The 21,575-nt window shown below is 42.5% G+C and overlaps 1 protein-coding gene across 2 annotated transcripts in view; it reads left to right on the top strand.

The window, feature by feature from the left end:
• Positions 1-12,045, top strand: part of PPP1R21 (protein phosphatase 1 regulatory subunit 21) — a 62,282-nt gene extending 50,237 nt beyond the window's left edge. The window contains exons 19-22 of one of the 2 annotated variants that reach the window (XM_074949444.1): positions 1,776-1,889; positions 3,232-3,330; positions 6,924-7,049; positions 10,166-12,045. In XM_074949444.1, coding sequence (XP_074805545.1) covers positions 1,776-1,889; positions 3,232-3,330; positions 6,924-7,049; positions 10,166-10,195 — 369 coding nt within the window. In that variant the 3' untranslated portion in view covers positions 10,196-12,045. The remainder of the gene's footprint in view (positions 1-1,775; positions 1,890-3,231; positions 3,331-6,923; positions 7,050-10,165) is intronic. The other variant, XM_074949445.1, reaches the window with a different exon arrangement.
• Positions 12,046-21,575: the final 9,530 nt, after the last annotated feature.

Below are 21,575 nucleotides of genomic sequence, written 5' to 3'. Positions count from 1 at the left end.
GTTTTTGAATGTTATAATTCTTGACGTCTGATTTGTGTCCATTTATTCTTTTACGTAGAGACTGTCCAGTTTGACCAATGTACATGTCAGAGGGGCATTGCTGGCACATGATGGCATATATCACATTGGTAGATGTGCAGGTGAACGAGCCTCTGATAGTGTGGCTGATGTGATTAGGCCCTATGATGGTGTCCTCTGAATACATATCCTTGCAACAAAGCCCGTTGCCAACTGTGTCCACATATGTATTCAGGGGACACCATCATAGGGCCTAATCACATCAGCCACACTATCAGAGGCTCGTTCACCTGCACATCTACCAATGTGATATATGCCATCATGTGCCAGCAATGCCCCTCTGACATGTACATTGGTCAAACTGGATAGTCTCTACGTAAAAGAATAAATGGACACAAATCAGACGTCAAGAATTATAACATTCAAAAACCAGTCGGAGAACACTTCAATCTCTCTGGTCACTCGATTACAGACCTAGAAGTTGCAATTCTTCAACAAAAAAACCTCAAACAGACTCCAACAAGAGACTGCTGAATTGGAATTAATTTGCAAACTGGATACAATTAACTTAGGCTTGAATAGAGACTGGGAGTGGATGGGTCATTACACAAAGTAAAACTATTTCCCCATGTTTGTTTCTCCCCCCCCCCCACCCCTCACTGTTCCCCAGACGTTCTTGTCAACTGCTGGAAATGGCTCACCTCGATTATCACTACAAAAGGTCCCCCCTGCACCAGCTCTCCTGCTGGTAATAGCTCATCTAAGTGATCACTTTCATTACAGCGTGTGGGGTAACACCCATTGTTTTATGTTCTCTATGTATATAAATCTCCCCACTGTTTTTTTCCACTGAATGCATCCGATGAAGTGAGCTGTAGCTCACGAAAGCTTATGCTCAAATAAATTTGTTAGTCTCTAAGGTGCCACAAGTACTCCTTTTCTTTTTGCGAATACAGACTAACATGGCTGCTACTCTGAAACATGAACTGTAAGGTTACTCTAAAAGCTGTTGGAAGATGAGATGGGGTTTAAGTGCAGTGAATGTTTCTTTATAAAAGACATATTAAGCCATTAGACTTAGCTATATAAGAATTCTTTAAAATAAAAGTCTCTGTCTAGTGTGAACCTCAAAACTTAAATGAAAGAGGGTGCAAATGTAGTATGACAGTTGCCCCAAGCTGGTAATTCATTGTTGTCTACAGGAAAGTGTGGCATTTCTGCAAAAATTTAAAGTCGGATTTCTTTAATCAAACTTCTGAAAATGCACATGCAGTTTTGAAAATGTGGCTCCTAATGTCCACGGGCTGCTAATGTCCTGGCCATCTTTGAGAATTCCGTCTTTGCTGGAGAATCCAAGATAATAATTGTGTGGTGAGAAGGGGACAGTAGGTAGTCCTCAAGGATTTGCATCCTCACTAGAAATCCTTTAATGTAAATTGTCTGTTGTATATTCTACTCCTTGCTCAACTCCTCTACATAAAATATAACCTTGAGTTTTAGCATTGTTTTTCAGAAGACTCAAGTTAGTAGTGTTGCACAATATCTGATAAGACTGCTTTTATTTTATAAATGTGTCTGCTCTAAGAAGTGCCAAGCTCAATCAAATTTTACGTGCTTTATAAATAGTCTATCCGATTTGGACAACTTGCCACTTAGAAAAAAAACTTTTTCCTGTATAAAGATCTAGGTTATGGCTTTAGTTCTAGTAAAGATAAAGTCATGTTAATTGTTTGATCACATGAGCTCTCACTCTTCAGGCTCTAGATAAGTCCCGTGAAGACTTGATAAAAAATCACTATATGGCAAGGATAGTCGAACTTACGTCTCTCCTACAGCTGGCTGACAGCAAGTCAGTACATTTTCATGCTGAGGTGAGTATCCAGTCAATCTTCTGTACTGAAAACAGTCACTCCTTTCTGAACTTTCTATAGATCAATGTTAGGAACGGCAGACTCCTACCAAAACACCATGGACAATCTATCCGATAATTTGTTCCTGCAGTTTGGTTGGTTTTGGGGTAGTATTCATAAAAGGCTGTACTTGGCTTTGTGTTGCATCAGTTTCTTAATTTTTAATAATTGCTCACTTGTTAATCAGTTGCATTTGGTAATAAGAAAGCACATTGGTTTTAAGTCGCCTAGATATAGGTTGTTATACACCTGTATTATTGCTGGCTTTAGCTACCAAACTATATAGAATTGAATTTAAGTCCTTGCCTTAATGCCGGGTGGGGCAGGGGGAGATACTGAGACTTGGGCAGGAGAGGAGAGAAGCTGGCTCCAGGCTGGGAAGGAGATTCCTGGGGTTCCTACCTGGGCCTTATCCAGCCCCTCTGGGTCCCACTCCCCAACCCAATCCCTGCACTACAGCAGCTGCTCCCTGTTCCCCAGCCCAATCCTGGTCCCCGCAATGGCCGCTCTAGCCCCTCTGGGTCCCGTTTTGACACGCCCTCCTCCTTGGCATGTACGAGTTAACACAATATTTCTGTTGCAGGGGTGCTAGCCCCCGCATGCTGTTCCACTGCCCTGGCTTAATGTGACAAACTACAGTAATTTCAAAGAATTTAGTAATTTGATAATGAAGTACTAGAACTAACCTCTCACCTAAAAATTGTAGAATGTTGTACAATTTGGCTTGCTTGACTTCTTTGCAAGCTGAGAACTGTTTTCAAGCATTTGTTGCATTTAATTTTAGAATCCGATAAATGCTCTTCAGTAGGATGAGCAATTTTGCCAGAAACACCTGCAGAACATGCCCCATATTTGGTTAGATTTGCTTTGTCAGCTTTAATGTGCACAACTGTTATTGGCACGGCAGATAATGAGATAATGTGAAAGAACCATCCTTCCACACTGACATTTAAGCAATATGTGCATGTGCATGGCATCTTGAGATCTCACTTGTTTTTCTTTTTATATTTTCTTCAAACAAAATTAATAGATCCTTCTGATCTCAGATATTCTTTTCTACCAATAGTGCTAAAATGTAAGGTGCTTGTCTATAAAATAAATAAAACCTGAAACTTTAGTTTTTTATAATGTTAAATTACTGTTTAGCTTGTGAAGTTTTGTATAAAAGCTTATTTCTGTAAACCAAAAACTTTACATTTTGAAAGGCCCAAACTTTTAGATTTTTAAAAAAACCCTGCATCAAATAATTTGCTATGTACAATACTCTCCTGACTAACTGATTTATTTTTGTTTTCTTTGATAGTGCCGAGCGCTTGCCAAAAGATTATCATTAGCTGAGAAGTCTAAGGAATCACTAGTGGAGGAGATGAAATTAGCTAGTCAAAGCATCAGTAGATTACAGGCAAGTGAAATGTTAGCTAAGCAATTTGATGGACACACTCCATAAGATAGTTGAGGGTGGAAAAACATAAAACCCAATGTACGTCCCATGCTAAGTGTGAGAACTGTCATGGCATGTGAGTAGAATTGCAGACCAAACCCACTAATGCACATGTTTAAAATTATCAAAGATTGAGTATCAAATGGGGTATGTCTATTTTAAAAAATAGAGAAAATACTTAGAGTAACTGAGATACCATTTTAATGTAAACATATCTTGTGGAAATATTGTCCCTTTTACCCTTTATTATCCTTGTTTGTATTTTGCTTCCAAAACTATGGTTAAATCCCAGCTGCTTGGCTGGGGGCAAAACATTATAATGTATATGCATCTACTGTCCCTTCTCTCCTCTTGCCACACTGCGTTTTAATAGGCTGGCTGAAGAGGAGAAATTGACAAGGTCCTTGCTCAATGAGCGCTTTAAAATAGAAAAGTCAATTTCACTTCATACAAGAACTTAACTAGCAGAGAGACTGTGAATATATGTAACACTGTGTCTCACACTTTCCCAGTAAAACCCAGAATCGTAAATGTACATTGGGGCATCCTCCCTAGCAGCTGGGATTTTTAAGACTATTTCAGCCTTTACTTTTTTTTTCCCCTGAAAGACTGATGGTGTGTTGTTATAAAACCCACATGGCAACTTAATAAAATAAGTAATTTTTAACCATGGTTATCAGACTGTGGACGTGTCAGTTTTAGTTCCTTGAAAAACTGCTCTGCAAAAATGCACCGCGCACCATTTGCACTTAAAATCCAGAGAACTGAACCAAGATAGCTGAGAGAATGAGAAAAGAGAAAATTGTAAATACATAAGTAAACAGGAACTTAGAGAGGTTTAACTTTCTGACCTCCCTCTATATTCAGTGAGTTCAAACCAGTGCTAACTGTAATGAGAAGATGATTCTTTACTTTTTAAACAAACCAACATTTTTGGCTTGGAAAAGTTTTAGAGGAAGGAAGCTATTTTTCCATATGAGTGGTAGTTGCCACTGTGTAGTATTCCTTCTGGCTTTGAACCATCTCATTTAATTTCTCCTTCACATCATCATAGTCCTCTTTATCATTGGGTAAGTTGGGAGGCTTCTTAATTGAGATGTGGAATATAAAATGAATCCCATAATTTCCTTTTTAGATACTTCATCAGTAAACTCACAATTTTACTAAAAAGCAGCTTTGTGATTGAGACCATCTAGTAATACAGAACCATGAAAGGGGGTGACAGTTTGTCAGGGTTGCCAATACAGGACGCACATACCCATGACTCAAGAGATGGACAGGACCTATTCAGTAGTGCAATGTGAGGCCTTTGCATTGAACAATGTAACCACGTGGCCTGCTTTTCAATACAAGTATTAAAGATAAATGAATTATCTATGAAACATTTTAATTCTTTACATCCCTTGAATTTGTACTGAGAGCACAGTAAGTAGCCATCACTTAAAACAGTGGTTCTCAACCAGGAGTATGTGTCATACCCCTTAGGGTACACAGAGGTCTTCCTAGGACTACATCATCTCATCTAGATATTTGCCTAGTTTTACAACAGGCTACATAAAAATCACTAGCAAAGTCAGTACAAACTAACACTTCATACAGACAATGACTTGTATATAGAGCAGTATAAACTATACATTGAGATGCAAGTACACTATTTATATTCCAATTTATTTATTTTGTAATTACATACTAAAAATAAGAAAGTAAGCAATTTTTCAGTGTGTTCTGTGACGCTTTTTTGTATTTTTGTCTGATTTTTGTAAGCAAGTAGTTTTTAAGTGGGTGTAACTTGGGGGATACGCAAGACAACTCAGACTCCTGAAAGGGGTTCAGTAGTCTGGAAAGGTTGAGAGCAACTGATTTAAAACAATAATAAGCACGTGGCTGTTATCAGGCTTTCAGTTAATGATGACAATACCGGAAATTGCTGAATTTGAGTAGAAGAATAGGCTCTCTAACATTTGTGGTTACCCTAGGAAATACTTCATGCCACCTTGTTCCCAGTCCTAATATTGACATTCCTAAAGTCATATAGCTATGGCCTAAATTTTTTTTAAATGCACCTTGTTCTATAGGTAATGCACATCTTATTCTCTCAAACTTGCAAAGGTGACTTTGCACAAGTTTTATGATAGTGACGCCCATGAAAAAATACTTTCTTTTAGCTTTTTGAATGTCACTTTATATGCCTCTATCACATCTGAAATATAAAAATATCTTTCGTGTATTTCAGATTGATGTCAAACTGATGATGTACATCTGAAACAGCCTTACATTGATCTTTGGCATTCACTGCAGCAAGATAAGATTTTTAAATAAAATTCCATTTGACTTAGTGCAGTCCTCATTTACTACTACTTGAAGATTACATCACATATAAAAGGAGAACAATATGGTAATATTGTCAACTAGCTGCCCATTTAGTGTTCTTTGGCATATGGCTAGTGGACTGCCATTTTGCCATCCGTTGGAGTAATGATTACAATGGTAGACTTTTATTAGTAGCTGTTAAAGTACTTGACTTCTGATGCAAAACTTTTTTAAATTGCTAGTACTATGCCTAACCTCCATAAACAAGACCAGTAGGATAGAAATTATCCACAAATTCTCCAGTGACTTAATGAATCACTGTATGATTTCAAGGTATTAATGATGTGACATGATTGTGCAGCCCAGACTCCCATACGAGAGTTCCCTTGAATTCAGTGAGCATTCTAAGCATGAGAGAGGATATGGTCCTGCAGCCCTTAATCTTTAACTGTTACTTTTCTTACGTATTCAGATACCACACTGAAGACTCTGTATATACAGATATTTAATATTACTGTCCTTTAGGGCCCAGTTCTATCTTCCCATGTTCTTAATGGAGGTTTTGGATCACCTATTTGAGTTTATTAGGATTTCTATGCATGGTATATTTTCAAGACCAGGATTTATGTAGTGTTTATCTGAACTCTTTTCATTGTGAAGTTCTTGTAAGATGAAATTTGACAATTTCTCTGGTGGTGGCAAATAGACATAATTATAAAACTGAATTCCTTCTAAAACAGTGCACCCTCAGTACATATCTGTAAAGATCCATATACCTTCCCAAAAAACCTCACACAAACTATTCATCCACAATTATCTAACAAATTGTTGTTTTTTTAAAAAGCATACTGGCTGGCGCACAGTTATTTTTAAACATATAGTCCTGAATGTTAAGCAGAACTTGATAAATAAAAACAATTGCACCTGGGCTGGAAACTGGGTTTTAGCCTCAGTGATTTTTGTCCCATGTTGTTAAACCCTTAGTTAGATGATGATCTATAAAATAAGTTTTGGGAGGTGATAGTGGGGGAGAGTGAGGGATGAAATTTTAAAGATATAAGAAAACTACCGAGACGTTTTTCCATTTAAATTTTTGCATAGTTGCTTTTCTCCATAAAGAAATTGCTTAAGCGCACACGTTTGGTCAACCTAGCAGCTTTGTTGGACAACTTACATGTCTGCATGAGCAATATGCTACTGTAATTTTGGGCAAAGCTGAAAGCTACTGTTCATTCACTCCGCAGGATGAGTTGACAACCACCAAAAGAAGCTATGAAGATCAGCTAAGTATGATGAGTGACCATCTATGCAGTATGAATGAAACCTTATCTAAACAAAGGGAAGAAATTGATACACTAAAAATGAGTAAGGTAAGTTACCAAGTGTTGTATTTTACTTTGGGCATGGTCTGCAGCCTGGGTTTCTGCAGGCTGCAGTGATATAAGCAGTAGCAAGTAGAGTATCAAGTTACTAGCTCATTTTTATTCTGAGCCACTTGGCATGAAAACCTCAAGCCCTATCCCTACTGATCCAGGTGAATGAGAGTTTTAGAACCTAACTTGGAATCTGGAAATGACTGGTACTCATAAACTATGTCGTTCCCTGCACTCTTAACTGTGGAGAGCTTATTACATCCTCCCCACACCAGATTAGGCTTCCAAAGGGGACTTCTTATAAGAGCAGTACCATTTTTCAGCTACCTAAAAATAAAACATACTGTTAAAAAACTGCACATGGAGGGATGATCAGGAAGGTGGAGGAGATCAGAGAGTCACACTGTAAGCATTCATTTGTGGATATTCTTTATGGTCACTCCTCCATAGTTACAATATATTGTGTTTAAAGCTGCTATTCTTTCTCTCATCCCAATGATCCAGTTGAAAAGTTAACTGCTCTTGTTTCTCATTGTTTTCACACATAGAATCATAGAAGATTAGGGTTGGAAGAGACCTCAGGAGGTCATCTAGTCCAGCCCCCTGCTCAAAGCAGAACCAACACCAACTAAATCATCCCAGCCAAGGCTTTGTCAAGCCGGGCCTTAAAAACCTCCAAGGATGGACATTCCACCACCTCCCTAGGTAACCTATTCCAGTGCTTCACCACCCTCCTAGTGAAATAGTGTTTCCTAATATCCAACCTAGACCTCCCCCACTGCAACTTGAGGCAATTGCTCCTTGTTCAGTCATCTGCCACCACTGAGAACAGCCAAGCTCCATCCTCTTTGGAACCCCTCTTCAAGTAGTTGAAGGCTGCTATCAAATCCCCTGCCTCACTCCTCTTCTCTGCTGCAGACTAAACAAGCCCAGTTCCCTCAGCCTCTCCTTTTAAGTCATGTGCCCCAGCCCCCTGATCATTTTTGTTGTCCTCCGCTGGACTCTCTCCAATTTGTCCACATCCTTTCTGTAATGGGGGGCCCAAAACTGGATGCAGTACTCCAGATATGGCTTCACCAGTGCCACATAGAGGGGAATAATCACTTCCCTCGATCTGCTGGCAGTGCTCCTACTAATGCAGCCTAATATGCCGTTAGCCTTCTTGGCAACAAGGGCACACTGCTGATTCATATCCAGCTTCTCGTCCACTGTAATCCCCAGGTCCTTTTCTGCAGAATTGCTGCTTAGCCAGTCAGTCCCCAGCCTGTAGCGGTGCATGGGATTCTTCTGTTCTCAGTGCAGGATTCTGCATTTGTCCTTGTTGAACCTCATCAGATTTCTTTTGGCCCAATCCTCCAATTTCTCTAGGTCACTCTGGACCCTATCCCTACCCTCCAGCATAACTACCTCTCCCCCCAGCTTAGTATCATCTGCAAACTTGCTGAGGGTGCAATCCATCCCATCATCCAGATCATTAATAAAGATGTTGAAGAAAACCGGCCCGAGGACCAACCCCTGGGGTACTCTGCTTGATACCGGCTGCCAGCTAGACATCAAGCCGTTGATCACTGCCCCTTGAGCCTGACAATCTAGCCAGCTTTCTATCCACCTTATAGTCCATTCATCCAATCCATACTACTTTAACTTGCTGGCAAGAATACTGTGGGAGACTTATCAAAAGCTTTGCTAAAGTCAAGGTATATCATGTCCACCGCTTTCCCCATATCCACAGGGCCAATTATCTCATCATAGGAGGCAATCAGGTTGGTCAGGCATGACTTGCCCTTGATGAATCCATGTTGACTGTTCCTGATTACCTTCCTCTCCTCCAAGTGCTTCAAAATGGATTCCTTGAGGACCTGCTCTGTGATTTTTTTGGGGGACAGAGGTGAGGCTGACCGGTCTGTAGTCTAAATACCAGAAAGTGAAATTTAATCCATTTCAATCTAAAACAAAAATAAAATTAGTCTGCTGAGCAAAAAGTACAAAACAGATCTAAAATGGACTTAAGCTATTTTAATTTATCTAAGATCTCACTGTTAATACAGGTAAATCTGTTTTAAATATAAATTGTAACAATAGTGTCCCTTTAACAATGTTACTTTAACAGGATCTGAAGTCATAATACCATCATAATACAGAAGCACAAGGATGCCCTCTTGGTTGTCTCTCCTTTTGTGGAGACTATTTGTGCCATTTTATAACTTTAAAAAATCCCTGTGGAAAATAGTCACTGCACAAATGCTGTAATTTGCTTATTAAAATAACAATGTCTGAAACATTTGAAAAGTAAAGAACACCCTCCTTCCCCCATAACCGTAGGTCCTCAAGCAGTAACTTGACAATTTCACTTAAAATGAGGCCCTTTTAAATATGGAAGCATGCCAAAGTGAAAGTTATACATTTGGGGAGGGTTTTGTTTCCCAGTCAAAGCAGCAAGAAATAACAAAGCATCAAACTCTCTGCCAACATTTAACCAGTTCTGCTTAAAACAATTAAATTATGAACTCCTGCAAATAGACATGCATTTTGAAATTACTGACATCCTATTAATGGAAAATGATACATTTAGAACTCTTCTCCAGACTGTGCTGTAAATATCCTGTTTAAAACCAGCTAAAATATGATAAGGTCGCTGTTTTCTTAAGAAAAATTGATATAAAATAATTCCCAGTATTTATTCCTTTGGATAATTATCCTGTACAGTTTTTATTAGAAACAAGTACCATTTACTGGTAAAAACTCACTTGCCTTCACAGCATTTGAATGATGGTATAATCCTGAGAACATGGACACAATTCCAGTGCCTTTCTTCTAGCTTTTAATTAGAATAAAATATTTGTGGTTTTGATGACTATGAAAGCTGTAATCCTTTCTTCCCTCAGTTATAACAAGTGTAATGGGAATTTATAGAGTAGATACAAAATTTTAAATACAGAAGCTTTCTTTTCTTCTTTCTCTCTTTGAAATTTAATGACTTTTTTTCTCCTATGTTTCATTTTCTTTTGTAATGTTTTCTCTGTATAGGTAGTGATTTAGGCATCAGATTTGCTCCTGTTTGTTATTTTCATATGAATTATGTTCTCCCGTGCATTATTTGTTTTTCACTACAGGGAAATTCCAGAAAGAACAAAAGTCGGTAGTTTACGGTCAATCGGCTGTCTTTCAGATGTTGCTACTGCTACACAGAATTGCAGATGCTGAAAATTCAATGTCACCCTCTTGAGCTAGCTCTCAAAAGGAAACAGAGATGGTTTTGACCTAGTAATAAGTCATTTGGTGCCATATATGAATTTGACACGTTTAGAACTTGTAACCACTAAAACAGACAAAATTTAATGTTGGCAGTTAAAACAAAGAATTTTCACCCCATGATTAACTTGCATCAGAATTCCCTTAGGTGGTTTTTACTGTGCACTTTTTGAAATTAGATTTTAATGTAATCTAATAAAGTTTATGTATATTTTCAAATTCAAAATATGGGTTAAACTTGGTATCCGTGCGGTAGTGTGTTTCTGGATAAAATGTTTAAACTGTCAGCATTCATACATGCTATTCTTTGCTGTTCTTTTAAAAAAAAAAAAAAAAAAAAGTATCCAGATTGATTTGAAAATGTAACGTTTCTGGCCATGCAAGTTGTGCATTTTGTGTAAATTTGTTGTTACCTCCTGCTCTCATATCTTCTGAATTAGTTGGGATGGTTGCTTAGGGAAGCTGATGTCAATAAACTCAAACTTAAAGTGAACTGGCTCAGTCTTGTTTGGGGTATATGCAATACTGGAAACTTCAGTTTCTCATACTTGGATTTTGAACTTGAGAGGACAAGTAGCTCAATCAAGAAGTGCCCATGAAACTGCATTAAAGACTTGTTGGGGAATTTTGTTTGTATTTTAAAATGTGCTGGTATAAAAATTTGCTTGTAAAATCTAGAGCAAAAAATGAGCATAAAATGTTGAAAAGGAACAAAGATTTTTTTGTTAAAGTCCTGTGTCTCAGCAATGTAACAGTGCACAGAGTAGGCTGATCTACTGCTCTCTAGAAGTTATTAATTCATAGATGACTTAAACACTGAATTTGCAAAGTAGTTAAAACATTTTATGGTATTATGAAGAAGTTTCCCTAATGGACTTACTTTTAAAAAAATATCTGTTTTATACTTGTTTACTCATAATTGTAATTTATTTAGGAAGACTGTAAATCTCTCATAAGATTTTCAGCACAGTCTAATACCACAGAGGTGGGCATGAAACGATTTTCCCATCCCTCCTCTATTTTCATGAGTTATCATTGAAACGAAGCTGAGACCTTTTGATAAATGAGAGGCTACCCTAGAACAACCTGGTTGTTTAGCGCATTCATGTGGGCAGGGGAAGACCTGCGTTCAAGTTTCTGCTCCAAATTAGGCACAGCAAGGATTTGGACCTGGATCTCCCACATCCCAGATGAGTTCCCAACCCACCAGGCAATTGGCCATTTTGGAATGTGGTTGGTCTCTCTCCTGTTGGAGCTTTTCCACTTTGAATAAACATTGGGTCAGAGAAAGTGACTCTGACTCTCTAGTTAGTGATTATGGCTCCCACTGGGCAAGTGGGAGAATCGGGTTCAAGTCCTTGCTCTAATGAATATTTTATTTATGCCAAGTGGAACAGGAAAGATTGAGACCTCAAGCCCAGAATAGCAATGAACTGTTTTGATGAATTGCATTTTCCAGTGAAAAAAACATTGTCACATTCCCAACCAGCTCTAACCACAGGTTTCCACAGCATAGTGTCTGACAAAAATCAGTGTTAAATGCTTAAGACTGAACTTCTATTCCATAATGGATAATATGGCACTTATCTATCCTAAATGCAAGATTCACTTAGATGTGTATTCTGAGTCCATAATAAAAAATAAAATCCAAGTCACAAATTTGCTATTGCTGAGGTGCCTTTTTTGAGTGTACTTGTCTAGACTGTGTACTGCCTCTTACCAGCAGCTGTTTTAAGGATAGCAAAGTCCTCAAGGACAAGCACATAGGAAGAGCTATGTTCCATCAAGATAACAAAGCCCGTTGCCAACTGTGTCCACATATGTATTCAGGGGACACCATCATAGGGCCTAATCACATCAGCCACACTATCAGAGGCTCGTTCACCTGCACATCTACCAATGTGATATATGCCATCATGTGCCAGCAATGCCCCTCTGACATGTACATTGGTCAGACTGGACAGTCTCTACGTAAAAGAATAAATGGACACAAATCAGATGTCAAGAATTGTAACATTCAAAAACCAGTCGGAGAACAGTTCAATCTCTTTGGTCACTGGATTACAGACCTAAAAGTTGCAATTCTTCAACAAAAAAACCTCAAACAGACTCCAACAAGAGACTGCTGAATTGGAATTAATTTGCAAACTGGATACAATTAACTTAGGCTTGAATAGAGACTGGGAGTGGATGGGTCATTACACAAAGTAAAACTTTTTCTCCCTCCCCCCCCCCCCCCCCACTGTTCCTCAAACGTTCTTGTCAACTGCTGGAAATGGCCCCACCTTGATTATCACTACAAAAGGTCCCCCCCCGCCCCCCCCCGGCTCTCCTGCTGGTAACAGCTCACCTTAAGCGATCACTCTCTGTACAGTGTGTATGGTAACACCCATTGTTTCATGTTCTCTGTGTATAAATCTCCCCACTGTATTTTCCACTGAATGCATCCGATGAAGTGAGCTGTAGCTCACGAAAGCTTATGCTCAAATAAATTCCTTAGTCTCTAAGGTGCCACAAGTACTCCTTCTCATATTTTTAGAAGTAATCTTGACTCTGAATTGTTCCTCCATGTTGTAAATAGAGTAGCACTGAGAGGCAACATATGCTTGTCTTCTTTCCTTGAAGATGCCTTGCAGTGAGACATACCTTAGTTGCCCTGTTTTGGGTCTCCAAATCAAATCATTACATTTATGTTTTATAGTGTTTATGTCACTCACTGTTTAATGGAGGTTGCACACATAGTCGCACTCAAACATCCTTTCTACTTTCTTAAAACTTTGTGAAAAGATCCTTTGAACTTTCCCAAGCTTAAGCTCTGCCAGAAGGTGATGTTTTTGGAAAGTTTAATCAAAAGGAGCATTGAAGATTGAGGTTAATAAAAAATTGCTTTCACATTATTAAAAAGCCACCCAAACTTTTTATTTGTGATCTAATAATCTGAGTGACAAAGGCATATTTTTGTCATCTCTATTTAATTGCTGTAATACACCCTCTGGGGTGACAACTTTGAAACTGGAGTTAATGCTGCTGTGCAATAAGCAGAGTTTCATGTTAGCTGCATATTCCATTCTTCTTCGAGTGCTTGCTCATGTCCATTGCATTGTAGATGTGTGTGCTTGCCACATGCATCAGTGCTGGAAGTTTTTCCCTCAGTGGTCTCTGTAGGGGACCGGCTCTGGTGCCCTCTGGAGTGGCACATGTATGCGCCAGTATAAGCAGCGCCACCAGCTCTCCTCTCCCTCAGTTCCTTCTTACCGCCAGTGATGGTGCTGGAATGTCTCCTTGCTTTGGCAAGCTTTCCTTCTCAACTGTGTCTAGTTGTGATTCTCGGTATGTAGCTCTTAGAAAGTTTTTTAGTTTATTAGTTCCCTTAGTGCATAAGTTAAAAATAGTTAGTCCCTTACAGGACTTAGCCTAGGGATGGAGCATGCCCCAATCCCTGGGCTTCAAGCCTTGTGATGCCGCAAAAAAGTATGCCAGTCAGTGATCCCCATCAAAGCTGTCTGAAGTGTTTGGGGGAGACCCACGTGAGTGACAAGTGTCACAGCTGTAAAAGTTTCAAGCCATAAACCATAAAGGAGCGGGGCATTCAACTTAGAGCGCTTCTTGTGGAGTTGGTCCTCTCACCAGCCTCGGAGCCGGCTAGAACAGACTCCGCTCCAAGCACTGCGGCATTGGTGCAGTGTGCGCTGCCAGCACTGGCCTCTGACTGGCGCCAATCCCCATCCCTGGTACTGGCTAAAGAGCAAAGAAAGGCCAGGAGAGGGCATTCTCCTATGTCCCATGAAAGGGAGGAGAGAGAGCCAGAGGAGAGCAAAGACCCAGGTGGGGCAGTTCCTCCCCTCCGGACGGTGGCCAGGCTCCAGCACTCGAGCTGTCGAGCCCCCTTAAAAATCCGCCCGGGAAGCAGCAGAGGCATGTGGCACCTGGCTGTGCCTTTCAAACCAAAGGCCTTTCAGGCTGCTAAGGATGTATAGTCCCTTCCTGTGCCTCCCATGCTGTCTAGCAAGATGCCCTATTCGAGGGGTAAACCCACCCTGGGACCTTTCCAGCAGTCCCCATCGGTGAGGCACCATTCCCTGATGCAGGGGGTGTCCCACCAGTGCTTGCCTGAGCAGTGCCGCCAGACCCCCCTGGATTGGGGGGAGGGATAGCTCAGTGGTTTGTGCATTGGCCTGCTAAACCCAGGGTTGTGAGTTCAATCCTTAAGGGGGCCATTTAGGGATCTGGGGCAAAAAAAAAAATTGGGGATTGGTCCTGCTTTGAGCAGGGGATTGGACTAGATGACCTCCTGAGGTCCCTTCCAACCCTGATATTCTATGATTCTATACCTGTCAGGGTGCCTGGCGTCGTTCTCCAGACTCCAGGCAGCGTTCCTCTGGATCCAAGCACTGATTGCTGGCTGTCTGGCACAGACCTGTGGAGGTGCGTCACCAGTCCCTAGAGTCCTGACACTGGTCCCTGGAGTGTTTGAGTCAAACCCCAAATTTGGGGTACCACTCTAGAGGGTAGAATTTTTGCTGCTATGGATCCCCACAGGCATATTGATGTTCTCCTGAGCCGAGACTTTGATTCTCTCGCTCCCGTTCCCAATCCCAGTCCACAGAGTGGCACCGCTCTCAAAGCATGAGGCGTCGATTGCTAGGGTACCGCTGCCGATCCGCTGAATGCTGCTGCCAGTCACTGGAGGCACGGCACTGAGAGCAGTCTTCCTGGTACAGCTGACCAGTGGAGACCCATGGGGAGAGAGGGGTGACGGGAATGGGGTAGATAGACAGCTTTGGTACTGGCGTGGTCCCCTGACAAGTCTCCCTCCTCAGGCTCAGAGAGTGAGGAGGAAGATCTTCCTGCAGGCCAAGGCCACCCACCAGGGGCATTGATATTCCCATCGGACCACCAGTGGTTTTATGGCCCCAGAGCCAATGGATGGCTCCCTGGCAGCTATGGAACCCCTGGGGGTTTCCCCAACCATCACAGGGGCACCGATCACTCTCAGGGGCATCTGAGAAACAGTCGGCAACAGTCTCCCGCCTGCCCCCGGACTCAGAAGCGGAGTCAGAGCAAGGTCACCTGGGTCAGCCAGCCTTGGTTGAGGCTCCCCTGGTGGAGGCTATGAAGTTGGCATATGTGCCGTTACCTGCCTCCTCATCCTCTTCGCCTGATGAGGCAATAGCGGGACCTTCCCACACGGTTCTCCAGGACGATGTAAAGGCTCACCAGGAGCTTCTAAAGAAGGTGGCTGAGGATGGCATCTAACCTGCAGTTGGTGGCTGAGCAGTTAGCAGAACCCTCCAATTTCATGTTTGATGTTTTAAATGCAGCAGCCCCCTCCAAGGTAACACTGCCAGTCCATGAGGGAGTGTAAAGCTGATCAAGGCCTTGTGGCAAACCCTCTCCTCCCTGCCCCCATCTCCAAGCGGGCAGAGAGGAAGTATTATGTCCCTGTTAAGGGATTTGAATACCTATATAGACCCCCTGCTCCAAGGTCACTGGTCGTATCAGCCTACTTGGCCATTATGATTTTAACATTTGGCAGTCCGTGGTCAAGATTGCGGACTCACTACCAGAGGAGCCCAGGATGGAGTTCCTGGCTACTCTGAGGGCAGAGCTATGGCCAGGGCAGCCCTCCAAGCGGCCTCAGATGTGGCGGACTCCGTGGCCTGGACCACGGCCTTGGCCATTTCTATGAGACACCTGGTTGCAGTTGTTGGGCCTGTCGGTGGAGGTTCAGCAGTCCATCCAGGACCTCCCCTATTGACGGCCTGGCACTGTTCGCAGAACAGACAGAAAGCAAGTTACATGGCCTGAAAGACTCTAGGGCTACCTTGCATTTGCGGGGCCTTTACATGCCAGCGCCTGTGAGAAAGCGGTTCAAGCTGCAGCAGTTCCACAGGTTTGGGGGCCATTTCCGAACAGAGCCCTTCCACAGAAAGGGCAAGGGCTCAAGCACCAGCAAGGCCAACAGCTGGTCCCCTCAGTTCACTCAAGCTCTACCCACAACTAGCCAGGTAATGAGCAGGCATTTTGAGGGTGCGCTCAAGGGCGACCTTCCAACCTGTGTCCTGGATCTAGCACCCCTGCTTTTTTCCAACTGCTTGTCTTCCTTCCTCCCTGCCTAGGCCTCTTATAACATTGGACCAGTGGGTCCTCAGCACCATAGCAGGGAGGTATACCCTCCAGTTTACTTCTATCCCCTCTTCTCCCCTCTCCCTCCCCATCCCTTTTCAGGGACCCTTCTCATGAGCAACTGTTCACTCAGGAGGTGCAAGGCTTTCTGCGGGTGGGGTCTGTGGAGGAAGTCCCTCTGCCCTTGAAGGGGAAAGGGTTTTACTCCCACTATTTTTTGATCCCAAAGGCCAAGTGGGGTCTACGCCCTATCCTCGGCCTGCTGAGCCTCAACAAGTATCTCAAAAAGTTGAAGTTCCGTATAGTCTTCCTGGCTTCCATCATTCCTTCCCTGGATCTGGGAGCCTGGTACACTGCCCTTGATCTGAAAGACGCTTACTTTCACATATCGATATTTCATGGACACAGACAGTGTCGAGATGTTGCAAGCTACTTGTCAAGTTCTGGGCCTGTTAATAAATGAACAAAAACCAATGTTTATCCCGGTCCAAAGGATAGAGTTTATCAGACTGGTACTCAACTCTACCCAGACAGAGCATTCCTGCCAGAGGCCAGGTTCAAGGCAATGTCAGATCTGATTGCCAGTATCACTGCCCATCTGCTCACCACTGCCCAGGTCTGTCTCAGACTAGTGGGACACATGTCAGACAATATACGTGCATTCTGCCATGTGAGACTCAGGCTGCATCCCCTCCAGGTGTAGCTGGCGTCAGTCTACTGCCCGGCCAGACATCACCTAGACAAGGTCATCACGAACCCACCGCGGATACTTGCCTCCCTGCAATGGTGGTCCAACCCGATTCTGGTGTTGAAACGCGTGCTGTTTGCGAGCCCACAGGTCTCCCTGATTTCAGATGTGGTTCGACCTCAGTCAGATAGAGCCATAACCCAGAGCAAAGGATACTGTATTTTAGCATTGACTACAATAAAACAGGAAATGCTAGAAGTTGTCTCAATGTTGTTTTGAAATGCACTGAGTACTGCTTCTGGTGACTACATGGAGACAAAGCCAAGTATTGATTGGATTTGGGATTGAGAAGCTGTGGGTAACCAGTGGAGATAGTGTAGTTTGGATCTTTTATTCTGGACAGCTAACACATGTCACTCACCATTTGAACATCTCAAATAGCGTACTTCAAAAAGTAAAGTAACTGTCTAACTTGTAATTCAACACTTGTATTTCCACACGGCTATGCTAATACATGGTTGAAGGGAATCTCAGTCTTTGAAACAGACTTGCTGCAGAGGGTTTAATATCCTGGTATACTTCTGGAAAATTATTGGGCAAACATAAAGCACAGTCAGTCTGTGCATATTATTGGGAAAGAAATGATCAGGGAACAGAAATAGTTTTCATATTAATTTATTTCAGAGCAGTGGTTCCAAACTCTTTCCATCACACCTCCCCTTAACCCTAATGGAATCTGTCCAACCCCACCCCATCCCCGAGAACCGAGGTCAGGAGCAGGGCTAGAGCCAGGAGCACAGCCACAGTCGGGGTGGGGAGTGGGGTCTGAGGCCAGCCCCAGGCTCGGGGCAGAGCAGGGTTGGGTGGCGGTCCCCACAGTTTGCGGGACCACTGTTTTAGAGCCATTATTAATGTTCAGAAAAGGTGAATGCAGTTCCTAACTATTCAAAGTTAAATAAAATCTATTGCCAGACTCTCAATGTACAATCAGTAAGATAAGTCCTGGGAGCACTTTATAGTTTAAGACAGGCTTTTTAAAAAAATCCTTCCCTAATACTCATTTAGTACCAATAGAAAATGTTTTTGGTTCCATAGGTACTAATGTTCTTTTGTGTGATATAGTGTACTTATTGAGATTTAGGTTATTGCCTGATTGAATGGATTGTGATTCATGTCCTGAGAGCCTCCTAATATGCATTACACAGTTTATTACATATAAGTAAGTCTGCGAGCCTGTAACGGAAGACATGGCTTCTGTGACTTTCCGGGACCTCCATGACTTCTGCAGTGGTCGGTGCAACTGGCTCGGGGACCGCCCCAGCAGCTCAGGCAGCCCCTGGGCCAGCTGTACCAGCTGCTGCTGGGGTAGTCTCGGGCCACCGCGCCCCACCCCCAAGCAGCAGCAGCAGTCTTGGGTGGTCGCGCCCCCCTGCCCTCCCCAACAGCAGTGGCAGTCTTGGGCCACCGCCACGCCCCCTCTCCCCAACAGCAGTGAGGGTCCGGGGCTGTGTGCCTCCCCCCAGCAGCAGCAGGGCTCCTGGGCTACCTGTCGCTGGCCCCTCCTCCCTACCTCTCCCCCCCCCCAGCAGCAGCAGTAGGAGTCCCAGGCCATGTGCCGCCCCCCCAGCAGCAGTGGGGGTCCTGGGCTGTGTGCTGCTGCCTGCTCCCTCATCCCTCCCCACAGCAGCATGGGCCTCCTGGGCTGTGTGTGGCAGTGCCTCTGGGCAGGCCCCCTCCCAAAGCACCCGCAGTGCCCATGGGCCGCCCCCTGCCCCAGAGCACCCAAGATTTAGTTAGGGGTATATAGTACAAGTCATGGACAGATCACAGGCCGTGAATTTTTGTTTACTGCCCGAGACCTATCCATGACTTTTACTAAAAATACCCATCACTAAAACATAGTCTTACATATAAGTGTTTTGATTGTTAGTTGAAATCACAGAAATCTAAAATTGGCCATATCAGGTCTTGACAGAAGTGCACTTAACATAATGGTATGTTGCAAGAGACTGGTTTTGTGCTTTAAAAGTATTGCAAGTTTGCAAGAGATTGTTTGTGTTAAGAGCACTGTTTTAGTATTTTGGGACAGTTCTGAAATGCTTCATGTACTTGCATTTGGAAAACAGCGATACAGTCACTATTTCATGCTTTTAATACAAACATTTTCCAGTTGAGTGGCTATAGTCCAGCATTTTTTTTTTTTTTTTAAAAAGAGGATATTATCTTTTAGGAAATTTCTCCCTCATGATTTTTTTTAAATTATCTGAGTGAAGTCTGTATCATTAAAGTTTCAAATAATGATTAAATATCTTAGCTATTTTTAAATGGTTTAAAAACTTAGAGCAGTAGGTCAGAGAGGATTACCTGCCTGCAAGATTAAATTTTAAGCCTTTTTTTTTTTTTTTGAGGCAGAGACTCTTAGATCATCAGAAGCTATGGTGAGGTATGTTCACCAGTCTTTAAATAAAATAATTGCATGCCACCTGCCTACTTGATTTAAATCAAAGTATAAACCTTAAACCTATATGATCATAAGACAGACTCTTACCTAAACTTGTGTTTATAATATATTTTTTGCTAGGGCTGTCGCACAATTAAAAAAAAAACAAACTAATTGCATACCATTTATTTAAATGTTTTTGGAAGTTTTCTACATTTTCAAATATTGATTTCAATTACAACACAGAATACAAAGTGTATAGTTCTCAGTTATCATGAAAATTGAACTTACAAATGTAGAATTATGTACAAAAAAAAAGCATTAAAAAAATAAAACAATGTGAAAGTTTAGAGTCAACAAGTCCACTCAGTCCTACTTCTTGTTCAGCCAATCACTCAGACAAACAAGTTTGTTTACATTTGCAGGAGATAATGCTGCCCACTTCTTGTTTACAATGTCACCTGAAAGTGAGAACAGGCATTCTCGTGGCACTGTTGTAGCCGGCATCGCAAGATATTTACATGCCAGATGCGCTAAAGATTCATATGTCCCTTCATGCTTCAATCACCATGCCAGGGGACATGCATCCATGCTGATGATGGGTTCTGCTCAATAACAATCCAAAGCAGTACGGATTGACACATGTTCATTTTCAGTATCTGAGTCAGATGCCACCAGATGGAGGTTGAGATAACTGGCTCTGTGGATGAGGGGAAAGCAGTGGACGTGTTGTTCCTTGACTTTAGCAAAGCTTTTGACACGGTCTCCCACAGAATTCTTGCCAGCAAGTTAAAGAAGTATGGGCTGGATGAATGGACTATAAGGTGGATAGAAAGTTGGCTAGATTGTCGAGCTCAACGGGTAGTGATCAATGGCTCCATGTCTAATTGGCAGCCAGTATCAAGTGGAGTACCCCAAGGGTTGGTCCTCGGGCCGGTTTTGTTCAATATCTTCATAAATGATCTGGAGGATGGTGTGGATTGCACCCTCAGCAAGTTTGCAGATGACACTAAACTGGGAGGAGAGATAGATATGCTGGAGGGTAGGGATAGGATACAGAGAGATCTACACAAATTAGAGGATTGGTCCAAAAGAAATCTGATGAGGTTCAACAAGGACAAGTGCAGAGTCCTGCACTTAGGACGGAAGAATCCCATGCACCGCTACAGACTAGGGACCGAATGGCTCGGCAGCAGTTCTGCAGAAAAGGACCTAGGGGTTACAGTGGACGAGAAGCTGGCTATGAGTCAACAGTGTGCCCTTGTTGCCAAGATGGCCAATGGCATTTTGGGATGTATAAGTAGGGGCATTGCCAGCAGATTCAGGGATGTGATCATTCCCCTCTATTTGACATTGGTGAGGCCTCATCTGGAGTACTGTGTCCAGTTTTGGGCCCCACACTACAAGAAGGATGTGGAAAAATTGGAAAGAGTCCAGCGGAGGGCAACAAAAATGATTAGGGGACTGGAACACATGACTTATGAGGAGAGGCTGAGGGAACTGGGATTGTTTAGTCTGCGGAAGGGAAGAATGAGAGGGGATTTGATAGCTGCTTTCAACTACCTGAAAGGGGGTTCCAAAGAGGATGGATCTAGACTGTTCTCAGTGATAGCTGATGACAGAACAAAGAGTAATGGTCTCAAGTTGCTGTGGGGGAAGTTTAGGTTGGATATTAGGAAAAACTTTTTCATGACGAGGGTGGTGACCCACTGGAATGGGTTACCTAGGGAGGTGGTGGAATCTCCTTCTTTAGAAGTTTTTAAGGTCAGGCTTGACAAAGCCCTGTCTGGGATGATTTAGTTGGGGATTGGTCCTGCTTTGAGCAGGGGGTTGGACTAGATGACCTCCTTAGGTCCCTTCCAACCCTGATATTCTATGATTGATTTTCTTTTTTTTTTTTTTTTTTTGGTGGTTCAGGTTCTGTAGTTTGTGCATTGGAATGTTGCTCTTTTAAGACTTCTGAAAGCATGCTCCACACCTTGTCCCCCTCAGATTTTGGAAGGCAGTTCAGATTCTT

This window comes from Natator depressus, chromosome 3 (genome assembly GCF_965152275.1).
Source record: "Natator depressus isolate rNatDep1 chromosome 3, rNatDep2.hap1, whole genome shotgun sequence".
NCBI classification, from domain to species: domain Eukaryota; kingdom Metazoa; phylum Chordata; order Testudines; family Cheloniidae; genus Natator; species Natator depressus.
Note: the sequence above shows the minus strand (reverse complement) of the source record. Positions and strands in the feature narration are given on the sequence as shown.